Source organism: Lolium rigidum, chromosome 4 (assembly GCF_022539505.1).
Source record: "Lolium rigidum isolate FL_2022 chromosome 4, APGP_CSIRO_Lrig_0.1, whole genome shotgun sequence".
Lineage (NCBI taxonomy): Eukaryota > Viridiplantae > Streptophyta > Magnoliopsida > Poales > Poaceae > Lolium > Lolium rigidum.
The window spans coordinates 277861290-277877960 of NC_061511.1; the positions used below are offsets into that span (position 1 = coordinate 277861290).

The 16671-nt window shown below is 45.3% G+C and overlaps 2 protein-coding genes across 2 annotated transcripts; both read left to right on the plus strand.

Moving 5' to 3' along the window:
• LOC124707826 (methyl-CpG-binding domain-containing protein 1-like) lies at positions 1 to 2521 on the plus strand. Its single transcript, XM_047239519.1, has 2 exons — positions 1 to 142; positions 1614 to 2521. The coding sequence occupies exons 1-2, from the start codon at positions 95 to 97 to the stop codon at positions 2115 to 2117; spliced, it is 552 nt and encodes a 183-aa protein (XP_047095475.1). The 5' UTR covers positions 1 to 94; the 3' UTR covers positions 2118 to 2521.
• A 1444-nt stretch (positions 2522 to 3965) lies between these two features.
• Positions 3966 to 6125, plus strand: LOC124707824 (protein RESISTANCE TO PHYTOPHTHORA 1, chloroplastic-like). Its single transcript, XM_047239517.1, has 4 exons — positions 3966 to 4244; positions 4337 to 4547; positions 5471 to 5640; positions 5772 to 6125. The coding sequence occupies exons 1-4, from the start codon at positions 3981 to 3983 to the stop codon at positions 5796 to 5798; spliced, it is 672 nt and encodes a 223-aa protein (XP_047095473.1). The 5' UTR covers positions 3966 to 3980; the 3' UTR covers positions 5799 to 6125.
• Positions 6126 to 16671: the final 10546 nt, after the last annotated feature.

The following is a 16671-nucleotide window of genomic DNA, read 5'->3' on the forward strand; positions in this document are numbered from 1 at the left end:
CCCTGATCTCGTCCCCAACTACCGGCGCCGTCGGCGGTGGCTTCTCCAGCGGGGCGCCTCGGAGTTTCCGACGCCGTCCACATCACTGTCGAGCATGTCCTCACCGGCGCCGGTTCCGGCCTCGCCGGGGTCCTCCTCTCAGGTCCGTCCACCCTCCTTCGATCTTCGCCATCCGTGTCCGTTTGGTTGATTAATGTCTCCGCACTTTCGATTCCTTCCCCTATCCTATCTGTCTAGTTTACTCGTTGATTCCGGTTTGGGTGGATGGCTGTGCAATTCCCGGCGGTGAATTTCGTTGCTGTTGTGGCTGCATCTGGTTGTTCGGTTTGGTAGGGATGGGTGGATGGTGAACATGATTTGGTTGGTAATGTCCACATGCTGGATCCTTGAACGAAAAGGTGGCCTTTTTCTAGAGATCGGCAATGTTGGCTTCCATATTGGTTTAGTTCAGAGTAGGATTTGGTGATCCCGTACCCGTTAATCTTTTTGACCCTCAATACATTTCTTAGGCTGAGTTTATGTGCATTACTTTTAGTATCAAAAGTTACTGGTTTGGACTGTTTAACAAGTTATAGGGAGATTATGAGCACAAAAGAACAACAAATAGTTTTGGGTTGTTCTCAAAAGTCATACCTGAAATCAAATAAATTATGTAAGCTAGAATGAAGAATTGAGAAATTGCCCAATTACTGAAGGGGTTACACTGTACTGATTTTTCATCAAATAAGCTAATTGATATATACTCCCTCTGTTTCATAATTCTTGTTGTGGTTTTAGTTCAAGTTCCAACTATACTCATGAGAAGAATTATGGAACACAGAGAGTACAAAATTTAGATCAACGTTGACCAACGGGGGAATGATCCCTCCCTTGGCTATACGTTGTTAGGTAAGATGAGTAAAGTTCGCCCCTCCCCGCGAAATTACCGCGAGATGGGGATTCGAACCCGGGTGGGCTGTCTGCGCACTCGCCTTGCCTTGCCACTGAGCTGGAACTCAGTTCTCAAAATTGCTAGGCTTTTTACTGATCCATACATTTATGGAAATTGCTATTTGTGTCAATACAACAACAGCAACAACATCAGAGCCTTTTTCCCAAGCTATTTGTGTCAATGTTAACCTATTTTTAGTTATTAAGATTTCATTCATGAGAATATATACATAATCTACACTAATACATAACCAATAGTGAGTAATGGGTCCTTAATAGAATAATGTAACAAAAGTATGAAAACCCTATCTACCGAAACTATTAATTAGACCAATCGCCAACATTGTAAAAAGTGGTTTGTGTTATGACATTGTGCAGCCAAAGACAACTGCCGGCATGGAAAGCAATTGTATTAGTGCAACAAATTCATCTCAGTTAGATTGTTTTTTCCTTATATTTGGAATTTGGGCATGTAGTTTTGTTAAAATTTTGGAATGGCTATGTTAGATGTGTTGGGACTGGACACAGTTTATAAACACGTTCTGCACTAGGCACCTCTCATCCTACAAGTAGTAGGGAGAGTGGAGAAGATTGCCACGGGGAGTTACATGCTTAATTCAGCTAAATTTCTTGCCTTTCCTGATATAATAAAATGCTAACAAAAAACCTTCTGATTTTGACAGAGAAAACGAGGTTCAACAGAATCAATTGGCTTGTATGCAGTCCAGTGTTGTGAATGTTATAAATGGCGTACGATTCCAACAAAAGATGAATTTGAGACAATTCGTGAGAACTTCACTGCTGATCCATGGTTCTGCAGTAAAAGACCTGACTGCACATGCAAAGACCCTGCAGACATTGAGTATGACAGCAGCCGCATCTGGGTTATCGACAAGCCCAACATACCAAAGCCTCCACCCAACACGGAGAGACTAGTGATTATGAGAGGTGATCTCACTAAAACTGATATCTACTATGTCCTGCCAAATGGGAAGCGTGCAAAGGGCACAGGGGATGTGCAGAAGTTTCTCGATGCAAATCCAGAGTACAAAGACAGCTTATCTCTTGAAAGCTTCAGTTTCACAATGCCCAAGATTGTTGAGGAGACTGTTTCCAATAGCTCTGCGTGGAAAACTAAAAAGACTAAAAAGCAGGACAAGGCAAATGCTTCAAGCAGCAAGAACTAACTGCGACAGCAAATACAAAACAGTTCCTGTGCCTGCTTGGATGATCCTACCTCATCTACCTTGAAGGCAGTCAAGTTGGTTTTCTCTCTGCAATGTTACTTCTTTTAGGATCCGTGAAGTTACTCTGAGCACTAAAATGCAGTGAATCTGTTCCTGGTTATGCATCAACTTGGGGTAAAATTCTGAGATGCTTGAGAAGGGCTGTAGTTTTATCTCATAACTAGTTACAGATAGATGTTTGAGTTATGAACCTGCGTGATACATTATCTTCTAGGTTGTTTTTCAGTACATGAGCATGCATGTTGATCTCATTAGAAAGCAGCCTAGCAGATCAATTACGGGTCAACTTAGAAAAAGAAAACCATTGAAGGCTATGCAATGCAAAACAAATTGCTTCTTTTGAACCCAGTATGCAGATTGATTGATCATGTAGGACAATTTTGTCAAATTTGCATAGTGTCTCGGCTTGCTGATATACGAATGACAAAAGGCCAACAAGCATACTTCGTAACTGGAATGATCAACAATCGCTAAGTAGCACACTTGAACAGTAGTAATAGGAGCACTGGCAGTTCCGGTGGCCGGCCTATCGACATTCCAGATGTGGGTGAGCAAAGCCCAGAGGATAGTTATCAGCTCGCCGCCCAGATGGTTGATAACTCCGTAAAGATGACCAGGCATCCATTCCGGCCAGTATGCAGAAAGCTATGCTCAGGCATGAGAGACAGTCAACACGGGCAAACAACATGCTGAAGGAGATTGGAAGGGATGAGCAGTATTTCTTAATCTTATTCTCTAAGAGCATCTCTAACTTATCCCCAGTACAGCTGTAGAGGAGCAAATTTGGGTAGCGGCTGAAGCCGACTCTAACCAAAAAGCCGAAAAACGGTTTGAGGAGCAAAAATAAAAGAGTGGCCCCTGAAAAGAGAGGTGCCTCTCCCATATTTCCTCCCCGCCTAACTCGGTCCTAAAAACTTGAGCTCCCGCCGAGCGCCACACCCCCCGTCCAAATTCGTTGTCTGTTGTAGCCGGCGCCACTGAACTCGTCCTCGCATGCCCGCCGGAGTTTTCCGCCGGAAAATCATCGCTCGATTTGACCCGCCGGAGTTTTCCGCCGGAAAATCACCGCCCGATTTGACCCTTGCGACGCCGCCGATGCCGCGAAAGAGGTTGGACAATACCGGTGTGGTGCAGCCGGCGGCGATTCCCACCAAGACCATCGGCAAGTCCTCAACCGTGGGAAAGCTGCCCCTAGCGCCGGTGTTGAGCGGCTCGCTGTCACGGAAGCCAACGGCGGCGATGTGGCGCAACCCATCCCTGAGTCGCCGCCCGTGACGTGGTCGACGAAATGGCCGAGTCTCAAGCAAGTGCGACCGAGATTGGGGTGTTCATGTTTCAATTGGATTCTTCACACATTCAAGGCTTTGATGAACTCAACTTCGGCAATGGTGATACCTACGGCGATAGAGATGTTGTGCTTTTGGATCAAACTTGATCGATTTATTGTTTTTTTTTTTTGGATAATATGTATGCACGTTTGAACTTTGTATGTTTGAGATGTTTGCAAGATGATGTCAAAAATATTTATCCTTTAAATTTGGCGGATCGAATATGGCAGTTACCGTTTAGAGGTGTAAAATTTTGCTCTTCTATTTTGCTCCGCTCTTTGCTCATCTAAATTTTAGGGATCGGTTAGACGTAACTTAACCTAAATGACGGAGAGAGAAAAGCCAAACTGGTGGAAATACCACGGTGTTCGTGGGGCGGCCACGGCCAGAAGGTGAAGGCGGGGAGGACCTCCCGTTCCCCATCCCTTCGCCTCTCCCGCCCCTCCTTCCCGCAAAAAGAAAAACCTCAACAACGATGCATCCCTTGCTAAACATCCCGCTCAGCGGCGGCTGCGCGTTCCCGCCGGTCGCAGCTGCGTTGCGGTTGCCTGCGGCGTCTCTTCCCTGTAGAAGCGCTGGCAGCGCCAACCGGAGGCAGCGGCCCAGTTTAACGCGGGCTGGTTCTGATGGCTCCGACGGTGCTACCGCTGGCGCGGTTACGGAAGGAGAGGGCGCCGAACCGTCGGCCGAGAAGCCGCCGCCAGTAGTTAACCCCAAGATCGAGAAGGAGCTCAAGAAGGTCGGTACTGCTTCGGCGTTGGACTTGGACCCCGTCTGCACCGCGAAATTCCTCCAGCTTTAACTGATACAGTGAGTGTCCTCCTTAAGCAGGCAGTGCAGAAGACCGCGGCGACGTTTGCGCCGAGGGCGTCCACCGCTAGCAAGAACCCCGCCGTGCCAGGATCCACTCTGTACACCATCTTCGAGGTCCAGGCGTACGCCTCCATGCTTGCCGGCGGAGCCCTTTCCTTCAACCTCGTCTTCCCCTCCAGCGAGCCGGACATTTGGAGGCTCATGGGGATGTGGTCCATCTGGATGTTCAGTAAGTAAGACATGCGTTTTCAGCAAACTAATGCCTAGTTACAGCATCACTTGTACATGTTTCTGACTCGCTATTCTGCTGATATTGGTAATGTTATTTATATGCCATCAACAGCAAGCAGTATGATCTAGTAAATGATTACCCATGACCATGCGGGGTACTGTAACAGACTAGTACTAACAACACGGCCAATGATCTGATAAAGGGAATATGGAGTTTCACTATTTACTCCCTCGGTCCATAAGAGGATGTGTTAGATTCATCCAAATTTTGACAAATCTAACACATCCTTTTATCGACACAGGTAGTATTAAACTTCATTGTTGCAGCTCATCCTGCTAGTTTTTGCCGTCAACATTTGACAATTGGCAAAACCACAAGGCAAATGTTGTGTTCCATTGTTAAAACGAAGAAGCTAAAAGGCAACCAGTTTTTATATACCCTGGTGTTTGTTTATTGTGTTCTACCCATCCTTATACGTTTGCTGGAAAAATGAGTTGCAGTGGACATCCCTTTTCATTGCAATCTTTCACTATAGCCACAAAGTATCTTAACTGAATATGTTATCATAAGAACTTCAGACGAATTGTTGCAGTTAACATGCCAGGCTTACCACATCTTAAAATAATACAAAACTGATGCTATTCCACAGTAAGGGAAATAAAACACTTTTGAAAGTTAAAATTTTAATTCACTGTAACTCTCAGTTTTCAACTTGAGTTTTAATCTGGATGCATATGCATATTGCATAAGCCGCCAAATTATGCAAAAAAAACATAAATAAGATCCAGCCTTTCTGATGTTGCACCAATTAGAAACTGTAATCTAAATATTGAAATATGTGGATACTTTGATTTAATGTTGATGCCCAAGAAAGAAAAAAAAAACTGCAACGCAATACTGACCATTATCTACTTCTGCAGCTATACCTTCTCTTCGGGCCCGTGACTGCTCAAACAAGGAGAAAGAGGCTCTCAACTATTTGTTTATCCTGGTCCCTCTTATCAATGTTATCATCCCATTCTTCGTGAAATCATTCGCAATTGTCTGGTCAGCAGATACGGTAGCTTTCTTCGTGATGTATGCGTGGAAGGTACTTCCTCATGTTAATGTTGTCTGCTCCCTCGGAATTCCGTTATTCTCATATAACCTGTGTGTTGCTACTGATAAAAAAACTAGATTACGCTGTCACGTGGAGTAATTCTTGCCGGGCTTTTTATGCAGCTGGGGTGGCTGCAAAAGATCGAGTGAAGCATTTCCTTATGGGAGGAGCACTTCATCTGCAAATTTTGCTGGATTCTTGTGGAGGGCACGCATTGATGAAATTATTTGAAGATATAGTATATCTGAGTTTTGTGCATACCCATGAAAAATGGGATTTTGACATCAAATTGCTAAATAGATGTACCTGGAGTCTAAATTGTGACATTTATGTTAACTAGGAAATAGGCAGCTCTGAATGTACCTACTGTGATAAAATTCAGCAGGTGCAGCAACTTGAAAACACATGTATGGTTCCAGTGAATTATGAGACTTGGTGTGCATATATTTCCATGAAAGAGAAATCAAATCCAGACATCTCTGTGTACATTTGGCTCTGTTGCCAAGTTAGTGAATGCCTATTGCCTATGTAGGATATCCAGAATGGATTAGCACTGAACAAAAAAATCAGGATAGTCTGGGCTGCCCAGTAAACATGATTATGTAGAAGAGATATGATCACATGTTGCATTTTTTGTTTATCAATACCATCTTTTTCATTTTACGTTTAAGTCTTGAGATTATCATATCCACCGTATTGCGAAGCACGCCCCAGAATCCAGATAGGATATTTCGGATGAAATCTACCAAAAGAGTTTTTTTTTTCCACAGCTTACTAGTACATCTTTATATATTAGCAATAACTGTTACATCGAAGATTAAAAGAGTCAAAATAGACGGGGGAGCATCTTCTAACCAGACAGATTGCTTAGAACCCCTTAGCCAAATGAGCTAATTCATGAGGTACGATGTTTGCTTCCATTGGTTTATGATTGAAGTGGACCTTCAAGAAATCAGTTGCTAGATGAGAGCAATCATCGAACATTGCCGCAGCAACGGTATGCAAGTGCTCCATTCTTCATTATCTCGACCATGTACAAACAATCAGAACCCATAACAATTTTGTTACATCCCGGGTCTGAGCAAGCAAACTACGGTTCTTCAGCGCGTGTTTGCAATTGTTTGCTGCAATAGAATTCCCAGCTGCATCCCGAACAACAGCCCCTCGAAGAGAATCCTCATCAAACGAAGCATCCACATTTACTTTAACATGATCACGTAGAGGTTTCACCCAGGTTATACTTTCCTTCTTCGGTCTAGCTGAAAAAGAAGCCCTGAAGTTTGCTGCCATTGCCGATATCGACATTGCTGACCTGTCTGGCGGCTGTAACTTCTGGCCATGCATGGTTTGCTCTCTTCGCCACCACAAATACCAGCAAGTTTCACCTACTGTTTCGTTTGTTGTCACCTCGCCCGGAAACAATGACGACATTAGGTGTTCTGGACATTAAAAAAAAACTCCAGTGCAGTTGTCTATTTGACACCCCCTCATTGATCTTCATGTCCAGACCAAGATTTCTCCACACCAATTTAGCCCGATCAAACTGAAAAATCACAAATCGGGCACTGGCCACTAAGTTTGATGTCCTATGCCCATTTGCCAGCTTTGACCTGCAGGGTAGGGTGTTCTGCATTGTCCTTACATACATATCTTGACCCTTGCCGGAGCTTTCAGTTTCCAAATGCAATCCCACATGGGATGCGGGTTTATCTTTTTGACCAGGTCTACGGCGGGCTTGCGCCAGCCTGAACATTGATCAAGAACAACAAGAGTACATGGGATCCTTACAATTTTTTAGAGGGAAGCGAGAGGGGTGGGGGGAAGAGCTTCAAGGGGGTTCGAACCCATTACACCAATTATTAAGAGTGAGAGAGGGGGAGGAGGTAGTACAGCGATGCGCCCACAACCTAATATCCTCAATGCACCTATGGGAGACAAGACTTAGATCTTCATCCACGCCGTTGAAAGTCTTGGCGTTTCTTCTCTTCCAGATGTTCCAGGTGATGGCAGCGACGATCGTTGTCTCTTCAAAATTCCTACACCGCATGGTCCGGAGGTCGGCGAGATTGGAAGGCCTCCCCGCGCTGAAGTCTGGAAAGAAGAAGGACCAAACTTCCCAGGCGCGGGGGCAGAGCAGCAGCATGTGGTCGGTGTCTTCATCTTGGGAGCAGGAGAGGCAGGTAGCAGAGGTACTGAGACAATGGCGGAACCGGCGTTCGTTGGTCGGGAGACGCTTCTTCAGGGCAAGCCATCCAAAAACTTTGCACTTCAGAGGGGCAGCACTCCTCCAAACTTGTTCAGCAGCCTCATCTGTCCGCAGATGCCTGAAAGAATTGACATAGATACTTTTGTTCGAGAGCTTCTTGTTAGTGAGGCGGTCATATCGGTCATCCGGGGAGTCGCGATGCAGGACCACAGAGGTAAGCTCGTTTGCAAGGGTACGAAGGTCGGCCTCCGCGGCAAGCGAGAGGCGCGGTCCAAGGGTGCCGCGGAAGTCGGACGTCAGAGCCGTGGCAACATTAATGTTTATGCGAGTGGAGTGGGAGTAGAGGTCAGGAAAGCGGTCCCGAAGGGTGGTGTCGCCAGTCCAAAGATCGGCCCAGAAGGCTGTCGAGGCTCCACAGCCTACCGAGACCTTGGTGACGGAACGGAAAGCTTTGAGACCAGCGACAATGTCCTTCCAGACGGGGGTGTCGAGATGGTGAGTATCTCCAAGGTCCCTGGAGCCATTCCAGCCGTACCGGTGGCGGAACCAAACAGCCCAGGGAGCAGAGGTGTCGGAATGGATTTTGGTGAGGAATTTGGTTAAGAGGGCGGAATTTTGCGATTTAATGGAGAGAACGCCGAGCCCCCCAAGGCTTTTTGGGGCGCAAACGTCCGTCCAGGCAACTTTGCAATTCCCACCATGACAAGTTTCCTCTCCGGTCCACAAGAAGGCCCTACGGCGTTTGTCGATAGCCTCAACGACCCCAGCCGGAAGAAGTCCGGCGGCCATAGCATGGGCAAGCATGGCCGTGAGGACAGAGTTAACGAGTATAAGACGCCCCCCAATTGGGAGGCACCGCCCCCGCCACCCAGATAGGCGCATGTCACTTTTGTGGATAATGGGGGCAAGGTCGGTAGGGCGGAGCTTGTAGACAGAGAGGGGAAGCCCCAGGTATGTTTGGGGGAAAGAGGAGACATCACATCCGAAGGCATTTGCCATGGAGAGGGCCATGGACTGGTCAGTGGCAATGGGGACGAAGGTGCTTTTGTGGAAGTTGATGACGAGGCCAGTGGCCGTCGAGAAATCGTCAAGCACCTTTTTAAGGTTGGAAACATGTTCCGGGATGGCACGGATGATGATGAGGGTGTCATCAGCATACTGGAGGACCGGACAGGGGAGGTTATCAACCAGGGGGTGCAGGAGGAGCCCCTCGCGGGAGGCATGGAGGATCATTTGCTGCAGGACGTCAACAATAACGTTGAAAAGGATCATTTGATGCGGGTTTATCAGTCCAGCACCTTGATTGCTTTCAGTTCTTCTCCCAAACTAGCTTTCCTATTCACCAAGGTAAGGATAATATTCTAGTCTTGGTGAGAATCCAGGCAGTGGGATCGCCAAGATCAACATGACAGAAAGTTTGATTGGCTACTTCTTCACCTTAGTAACAGGTTCAATTAAACGCAAATTTTGGAAAGTAAATTCTGCCCTCTAGAATCTAGATGACCTTGCAGACCGGGATACAGTACTCGGAATCCATGCATCTTCCCAGATTTCAGTAGTGTTCGTTTTCACGGGAAAGCGTTTTTGTACTCTGAAAACGTACTTGATGTTCACATCTTTGAAACCGAGCAGAGAGGTGCTCGAAAATACGCTAAAAAGGACCCGATCGAACAGAGTTGCCCTTGCCCGTCAGACCCAAAAAGCTACCGAGTACCGACCGACCGAAGCTGTCCTCTTCCTCTCAACCCCGCGTCTTTTCCCCGAGGCATTGAAGCAAAACCCTAGTTCTCCGAATCTCCTCCTCCGCCGCCTCCCTGATCCATGTCTTCCTCGTCGGCGCCCTACCTCTCTTCCGCCATGCCAGCCTACTCTTCCCGGTCTGGCTGCTACCCCGAGATCCTCTTGGACCAGAACTGCCGTATCAGTTACTGCCACAACTCAACTTCTGCGACAGCCGAGAACAGCGAAGGCCTCTCCGTCGATGTGTCCTTCGAAATCCGCGGTCCGCCGGCCCTCTCTCTATGCTTCCTCCGCTGCTACGACCTCACGGGTCGCCAGCGTTTCTCTGAAGAGCCTAAGCCTAGTATCATCGGTGTGGCAGGAGGTTTGGTCCTTCTGGATATCCCCTTCTGGGACGGCGACGGCGACATCAACCAGTGGAGCTACACGGACTATTTCGTCTACAGAGCGGGGCCAGGTGCTCCGTCCCTTTACCTCCTCCCAGGGCCCTACCCAGCTATCTGCTCAATGAAGGTTGCCATCTTGCCCATCTGCGACGATGGCGTCGAGGAGCACTACGCCGTGGTGTTCCCTTTTGTACAGTTCGTCGTGCTCGATTCCAGACACCACTACACCCTGTACATCTACCTCTCCGACAGCAAAGCATGGTGCACTCAGGTGGCCAGGATCGCCGACGACATGGAGACGCAGAACGCCACGCTCAAGATGGCACTTCACTATCCCACGAGCGTGGTACACGCAGGACCCGGCCTAATAGCCTGGGTCGATCTCTGGTGGGGCGTTCTCCTGTGCAACGTCCTGGAGGAGAACCCCGTCATCCGTTTCGTCGCGGTGCCCGTGCCAGAACCGTGTAAACCACCCACCGAGTTCTTTGTGAAGTTTGAAGATCAAAACCGTGCAAAACGCCCATATCGTCAAATGACAGTGCACAATGGCGTGATGAAGTTTATCGAGCTAGAGTATCACACTACCCGCTTCAACACGAAGCGACGAGACGACCACGGTTGGACGGCTACCACATGGACCAGACCCATCTCTTCGGATGTCTGGCACAAGAGTCTCACGTTTGATACGTCCGACATATCGGTCGCCGACTGGAGTTCCATGCATCTCTTGTTGCCTGAGATTTTGGATGGGGAGAAGAAGCTAACCTGGGAGAAGTTTATCAGCGGTGCCCCCACCCTGAGCTTGCATGATGACCATATTGTTTACATCGTGGTGAAGAGCGTGTGGCATCAAACTGCATTCGTACTTGCTGTCAACACCAGAAGCTTGACGCTAGAATCGTGTGCACAATGTTCGGGTGAAATGATTGCATCGCTCGAACCCACATATGTTCCTTGTGCTCTCTCTACCTACTTCGGGATGACTACATGTACTTCCGTAATGTACGCCTCCCACTGAGAAATATTTCGGAGGAGTAAATTTGTTTTTTTAAAGAAACTTCATTTGGTTTTTTAAGAGTGCTTAGTTTGATTGTTGAGTAATATTTACCCTGGCCAATATATAACCATGCGGGATTATCCTGCGCACAAGCTAGGGACCCTAGGGATCCCCTTGGAAATGTAACAGCTGCCATTAGGAGAGCAGAAAGAAGGGAATGCAAGCGAACATGGAAAATTCTAAAATAGATCATTATTCACTATAAATGTTTTTGTTCTTTTCATAATATTTCAATTTTGGAGATAAAATAGTGCGATCTTTACGAAAGATAAGTAAATTCAGGGCAACAAATTAATTCAGAAATTTCAAAGAAAACTCATATTACGAAATAGTTAAGAACAATTAACATATTCAACCACAACAACATAATCATACATCAATATTTACATCTCCATGGAGTATAAATATACATCATGGTAATTGCGGCAACAATCAAATAATAATTTGTTTAGAATGTTATATCTAGAAACTCAAGTGTTGATGCAAAATTTTGCGCCAAAGCATGCAACTGAGAAGTGAGAAACATATTGTTAGTCCATATTGAAAAGATCAAAATTATTATTTACATAATTTGAGGATAGCATACGGGTACACCAGGCCAACAAGAGCTTATAATTCCTGATGTAAATGTTTACATAAGAAAAGAAATTAGGGCATGAATAAAGAAACTAATTGGGAATTGCATTATCATACAACTCATATGGAGAAATTCATATTGCTAGTCAACTCGATTTGATTTCTAGCTAAGAATGGAATGGCAATCAGTCTGAGCATAAACTCAACATAAGCATACATCAATCTTAACTGCGCACTCGGACAGTAGTACCGTCAATTACAAACCTGATAGCACATATTATGACAAATAATAAATAACATTTATAATGAAACATGATTGTTTCTTGTGTTAATGGGGCAATATATGCACGAGGCTGGTCATAGTGGTAAGTATCATCACTAGTAGAAACAAGGGTTTTGGTTTTTTGCCCCAAAGAGCTTTTGCACTGAATTTGGCACGAACCGGTGCTAAAGGGGGTCATTAGCACCGGTTCGTGCGGTCCAGCCGTTCGAGGAACCTTTAGCACCGGTTCGTGTTACGAACCGGTGCAAATGAGCTATCTTTTGCACCGGTTCGTAACACGAACCGGTGCTAAAGGGTTGACGTCAGCCGCGAACCCTTTAGTGTTACGAACCGGTGCAAAAGGTTTTTCTGCTCCCCACGCACCTCCACACACACACACACCCCCCCCCCCCGTGGATCGCCTTTTTTAACACTGTGAAATAGAAAAGAAAATGATAGAAAATTTAAAAAATAAAATCTTTTGAGATTCTTGTATGTTACGCAACCTACTATTAGGGAAAATTAACAAATTTGAATTTCAATTTTTTTTGCAACAAAAGTTTGAAAAATGTTAAACCGCATTAACTTTTGCATACGACGTCGGAAAAAAACGTATAATATATCAAAATCATCGTGGGAAAAAGTTACATCCGATTTCACCCGGGTTTACCCGGTTAGCCAATTTTTAGATTCTCAAAATTCCAAATTAAAATATTAAAGCAGGAAGATTTTAGTTTTTTGCTAGAAAACTAGGATTTTTTTTAAATTAAAATTAATAATTGCAGCCTCATAAAGATTACATTTACTTTTAGCAAATTATAATATTTTCAAATTTTCAAGTTTTAGGTTTGGCAAAAAAATTAAAAATTGAAAATAATTAAAAAATAATACAAATTATAAAGTTAATGTTTATTTATTTATCCAGGATAATTATTACATCATTACTTTTGTTTATTAAAATAATTATTTGAAATTCAAACAATAAATAAATATGACATCGACCGACATGTTAATAGGATTGATATGATACTAATATCACATACATGCGCGCGAAGCACTTGGATGTGGGATGGAAAGGAACTAGGAAGTTAAGCGTGCTAGTGCTAGAGTAGTGTGAGGATGGGTGACCGAGTGTGAGGATGGGTGACCGAGCGGGAAGTTTGAGCACGAGTAAGTAATTGGACTAGAGATAAGGGTAGTTAGGGACTAAACTTGTCAAATAACTAAAATATTAGAAATTCTGGAAAAAAAGAAAAAAAAGAGGGAGTGGAAAATAATTCGAAAAAAAATTATGGTGCATCTTGTTCGCTCAGAGGAACCGGATACTTTCGCTCATTCTCGATAATCATGTTGTGTAAGCACACACAACAGTTCATCACCTCCCACATCTGATCTTTAAACCAAGTCAAAGCGGGGAACCGGACTACAGCAAATCTCAGCTGGAGGACACCAAATGCACGCTCGACGTCCTTTCGGCAACCTTCTTGTTCCTTGACAAACTCCAGCTCCTTCGGGAGTACGGGGCTTGAGATAGTCTTCATAAATGTTGCCCACTTTGGATAGATACCGTCTCCAAGATAGTATCCTTTGTTGTACTGTCGGACATTGATCACAAAGTTAACCGGGGGAGCATGACCCTCAACAAGCTTGGAGAAGATCGGTGAGCACTGCAAGACGTTGAGGTCGTTGTTGGATCCCGGCATACCAAAGAAGGAGTGCCAAATCCAGAGATCATGGGTAGCCAATGCCTCTAGTATCACAGTGCAGCCTTTTTTGTGACCCTTGTACATTTCCTGCCAGGCAAACGGACAGTTCTTCCATTTCCAATGCATGCAGTCAATACTTCCAAGCATCCCTGGAAATCCTCGAGCTTCATTGACAGCAAGGATCTTACCAGTGTCTTCGATAGTGGGTGATCTCAAGTAGATGTCCCAAACACTGCTATCACCGCCCTACAGAACCGGTAGAAACAATCAAGGGCGGTGAACTCCGCCATCCGAAGATAGTCATCGGCAGAATCACCAGGAGCTCCATATGCCAGCATCCGCATAGCCACCGTGCACTTTTGGAGGGCGGAAAACCCTGCCATGCCGGTGCAATCCAACTTGCATCTGAAATAGGAGTCGTACTCTCAAAGGGCATACACAATTCTCAGGAAGAGCTTCCGGCTCATCCTGAAACGACACCTAAAAACAGCCTCATCGTGCAATGGGTCATCGGCGAAGTAGACGGCGTAGAGCATGCAGTAGCCCTCCATTCGCTGCCTCAGCTTGCACTTCCGGCGACCTGGTACCAACCCACCACGGCGACCAATGGCCGTCTCGACGTACAAGCTGGACATGCAAGCTAGGATCAACATGTCCTCCTCGTCTTGGGCGGCAGCTGCCATTTCTTCTTCAAAAAGCTCGGCGAACATCTGCTCCTCCTCCTCCTCGGAGTCCATGTCCGGCCAGGCAATTGGACAAATACCTGCCGGGCGTGTCGACGAGGCGCGACGCGAGGGAGTTGTCCGACGGCGGAATATAGGCAGAGGGCACGACGGACGGCGGAATATAGGCTGCTGGGTGGAGGGACGGCGGAGTTCAGGCAACCGGCCAGCGGATTGGCGAGGGTTGGTGCCGGCGACGATAGAGCAACGAGAGGGGAGGGGGATTTGCGTCGAGAAAGTGGCAGGGTTCGTGTGTTCTCTCGCCAACAGAGTGGGCCCGTCCCCGCTTTTCTCTCGTCCGGAGTCCCCGAGCGCACCCCGGGGGGCCGGGGATGGCTTGGGCTCTCCGGATGGATTAAAGACCAAATCCGGGGGTAAACGAGAAGCCGGGGGCGCGGCTGGGCCGAATGACGTCGTCTGAATGTAAAAAAGGGCTGTTGGAGGTCTCGTCGGGGAGACGGCTGGAGATGCTCTCACTTTGCTTTCTTTTTTGCACTAGCTCATCTCCTTTCTATATAGAACAAACACTTCTTTATTGTTCAGCCTCTTGACCATGCATAATTGAGGACTGGCCACCATCATGAGCGGTAGAGAAGGGATTTTTTTGTACCATATTGATTGGTAGATGAGTTGGCGGCAAACAACACTTGTAAGGTCCACTTGATGAATTGATACAAAGTTGAGATCTCTTATATGATATTACAAATGCTCATAAATACATATATACACTTGTCACTTTGCACGCGTACACAACATACCTCTATGAGCATGTTGGACAGATAGAGTCCAAAAAACTGATCCGGCGGGTCTTCATATTGACGAAACCACAACATACACCTCACTATCAACGAAAACATCGCCTCCCACTGAGAAATATTCTAGAGCAGTAAATTTAGTTTTTTTTAAAGCAACTTAGTTTGGTTTTGTTAAGAGTGCTTAGTTTGATTGTTGAGTCATGATTGTACCCTAGGAAATATATAGCTACACGCTAGAGCGGGATTATCCTGCGCACAAGGGTCCCTAGGGATTCCCTTTGAAAAGCAACAGTTTCCATTTGGAGAGCAGAAACAAGGGAATGAGACCTAACATGAAAAATTATAAAATAGATCATTATTCACTATAAATATTTCTGTTATATTCATACAGTTTCAATTTTAGGAGATAAAATAGTACGATCTTTACGAAAGACTAGGAACCTATGCGCGGCGGCACGCCGCGGCCCGTGGCTAAGATCACTGTTCAAAAAATCGTCCAATTCAACGATTAATCGCTCGTTTAGTCCCTATTCAGTGGTCACCGATTAGCCTATAAAATCATTTATCGCCCGATTAACTCATTTATCGTCCGATTAATCGGCCGATTTGCCTATTAATCGATAATCATTAGCCGACCAAGTTGACCCCGATAAGCGATTTCCTCAATATTGGCTTTTATGATGGAAACAACACATGATTCTTTCAATGACACCTTATGCACTCTCAGCTATTTGAAACAAGTCATGCTACAACAATAAATACTAAGCATATGACAAAAATAACATCCAACATGACATGTCAAAGTCTATGCCACAGTCTAGACAAGCTTCCTTTTGCATCACTATAGGCATGAAACATTTTACTCGTCTCCAACACCAATCAACTTATTTGAAATAGCTCTCAGATATGAAAATCAATATGGACCAGAGAGCTAATAATACATAAATAAAGAATACTAATGAGCTCTAAACAAAATTTGAGTGAAAGAACAAGAGCTAAACGCAGTACTAGCAAACTAGAACACTCGTAGAACAATAACAGCGAAAACTAGAGCGTTCTATGCAATTAAAAAGGAGTGTGTCTCTCTCCCACACAATAATGCTATGGTCCAACCATATACTACAACAAACAAAACAAAAGAAAACTAAATACAAAAATAAAGGCGCTCCCAGAACAACACATGGCGTATGAAGCAATAAAAATATAGCACATAGAGAGATGACATGTTGCTTTGTTGATGAAGAGGGGATGCCTTGGGCATCCCCAAGCTTTGACGCTTGTACCTCTTGAATAGGTCTTGGGGTGCAGGGGCATCCCCAAGCTTGAGTGTTTGTCCATTCTTCATCTCATCACATGATTCTTCTCTCCCTACACTTGAAAACTTCCTTCATACGAAACTTCACACAATTCTCTATTAGCAGCATTAGTACAATCAAAATAAACAAATCCACTTGGATTCAATACTAACATATATCAAAAATCTATTAAAGCATAAGCTACTGTAGCGATATTTCAAAAAGCTATTCGATCAAAAGAACTCAAAAAGAAAGGGATTTAAGAGGCAAATGCAAATAGTGCAGAAATCTGTCAAAACAGACCAACAGGTAAATAT

What these genes read in the sequence shown, in the direction of transcription:
- LOC124707826 (XM_047239519.1), top strand. Translation starts at nt 95, where the DNA reads ATGTCCTCACCGGCGCCGGTTCCGGCCTCGCCGGGGTCCTCCTCTCAG. An exon ending in CGCCGGGGTCCTCCTCTCAG is followed by an intron (nt 143 to 1,613) that starts GTCCGTCCACCC and finishes TGATTTTGACAG; the next exon opens with AGAAAACGAGGTTCAACAGA.
- LOC124707824 (XM_047239517.1), top strand. Translation starts at nt 3,981, where the DNA reads ATGCATCCCTTGCTAAACATCCCGCTCAGCGGCGGCTGCGCGTTCCCG. An exon ending in GTGGTCCATCTGGATGTTCA is followed by an intron (nt 4,548 to 5,470) that starts GTAAGTAAGACA and finishes CTACTTCTGCAG; the next exon opens with CTATACCTTCTCTTCGGGCC. An exon ending in TCGTGATGTATGCGTGGAAG is followed by an intron (nt 5,641 to 5,771) that starts GTACTTCCTCAT and finishes CTTTTTATGCAG; the next exon opens with CTGGGGTGGCTGCAAAAGAT.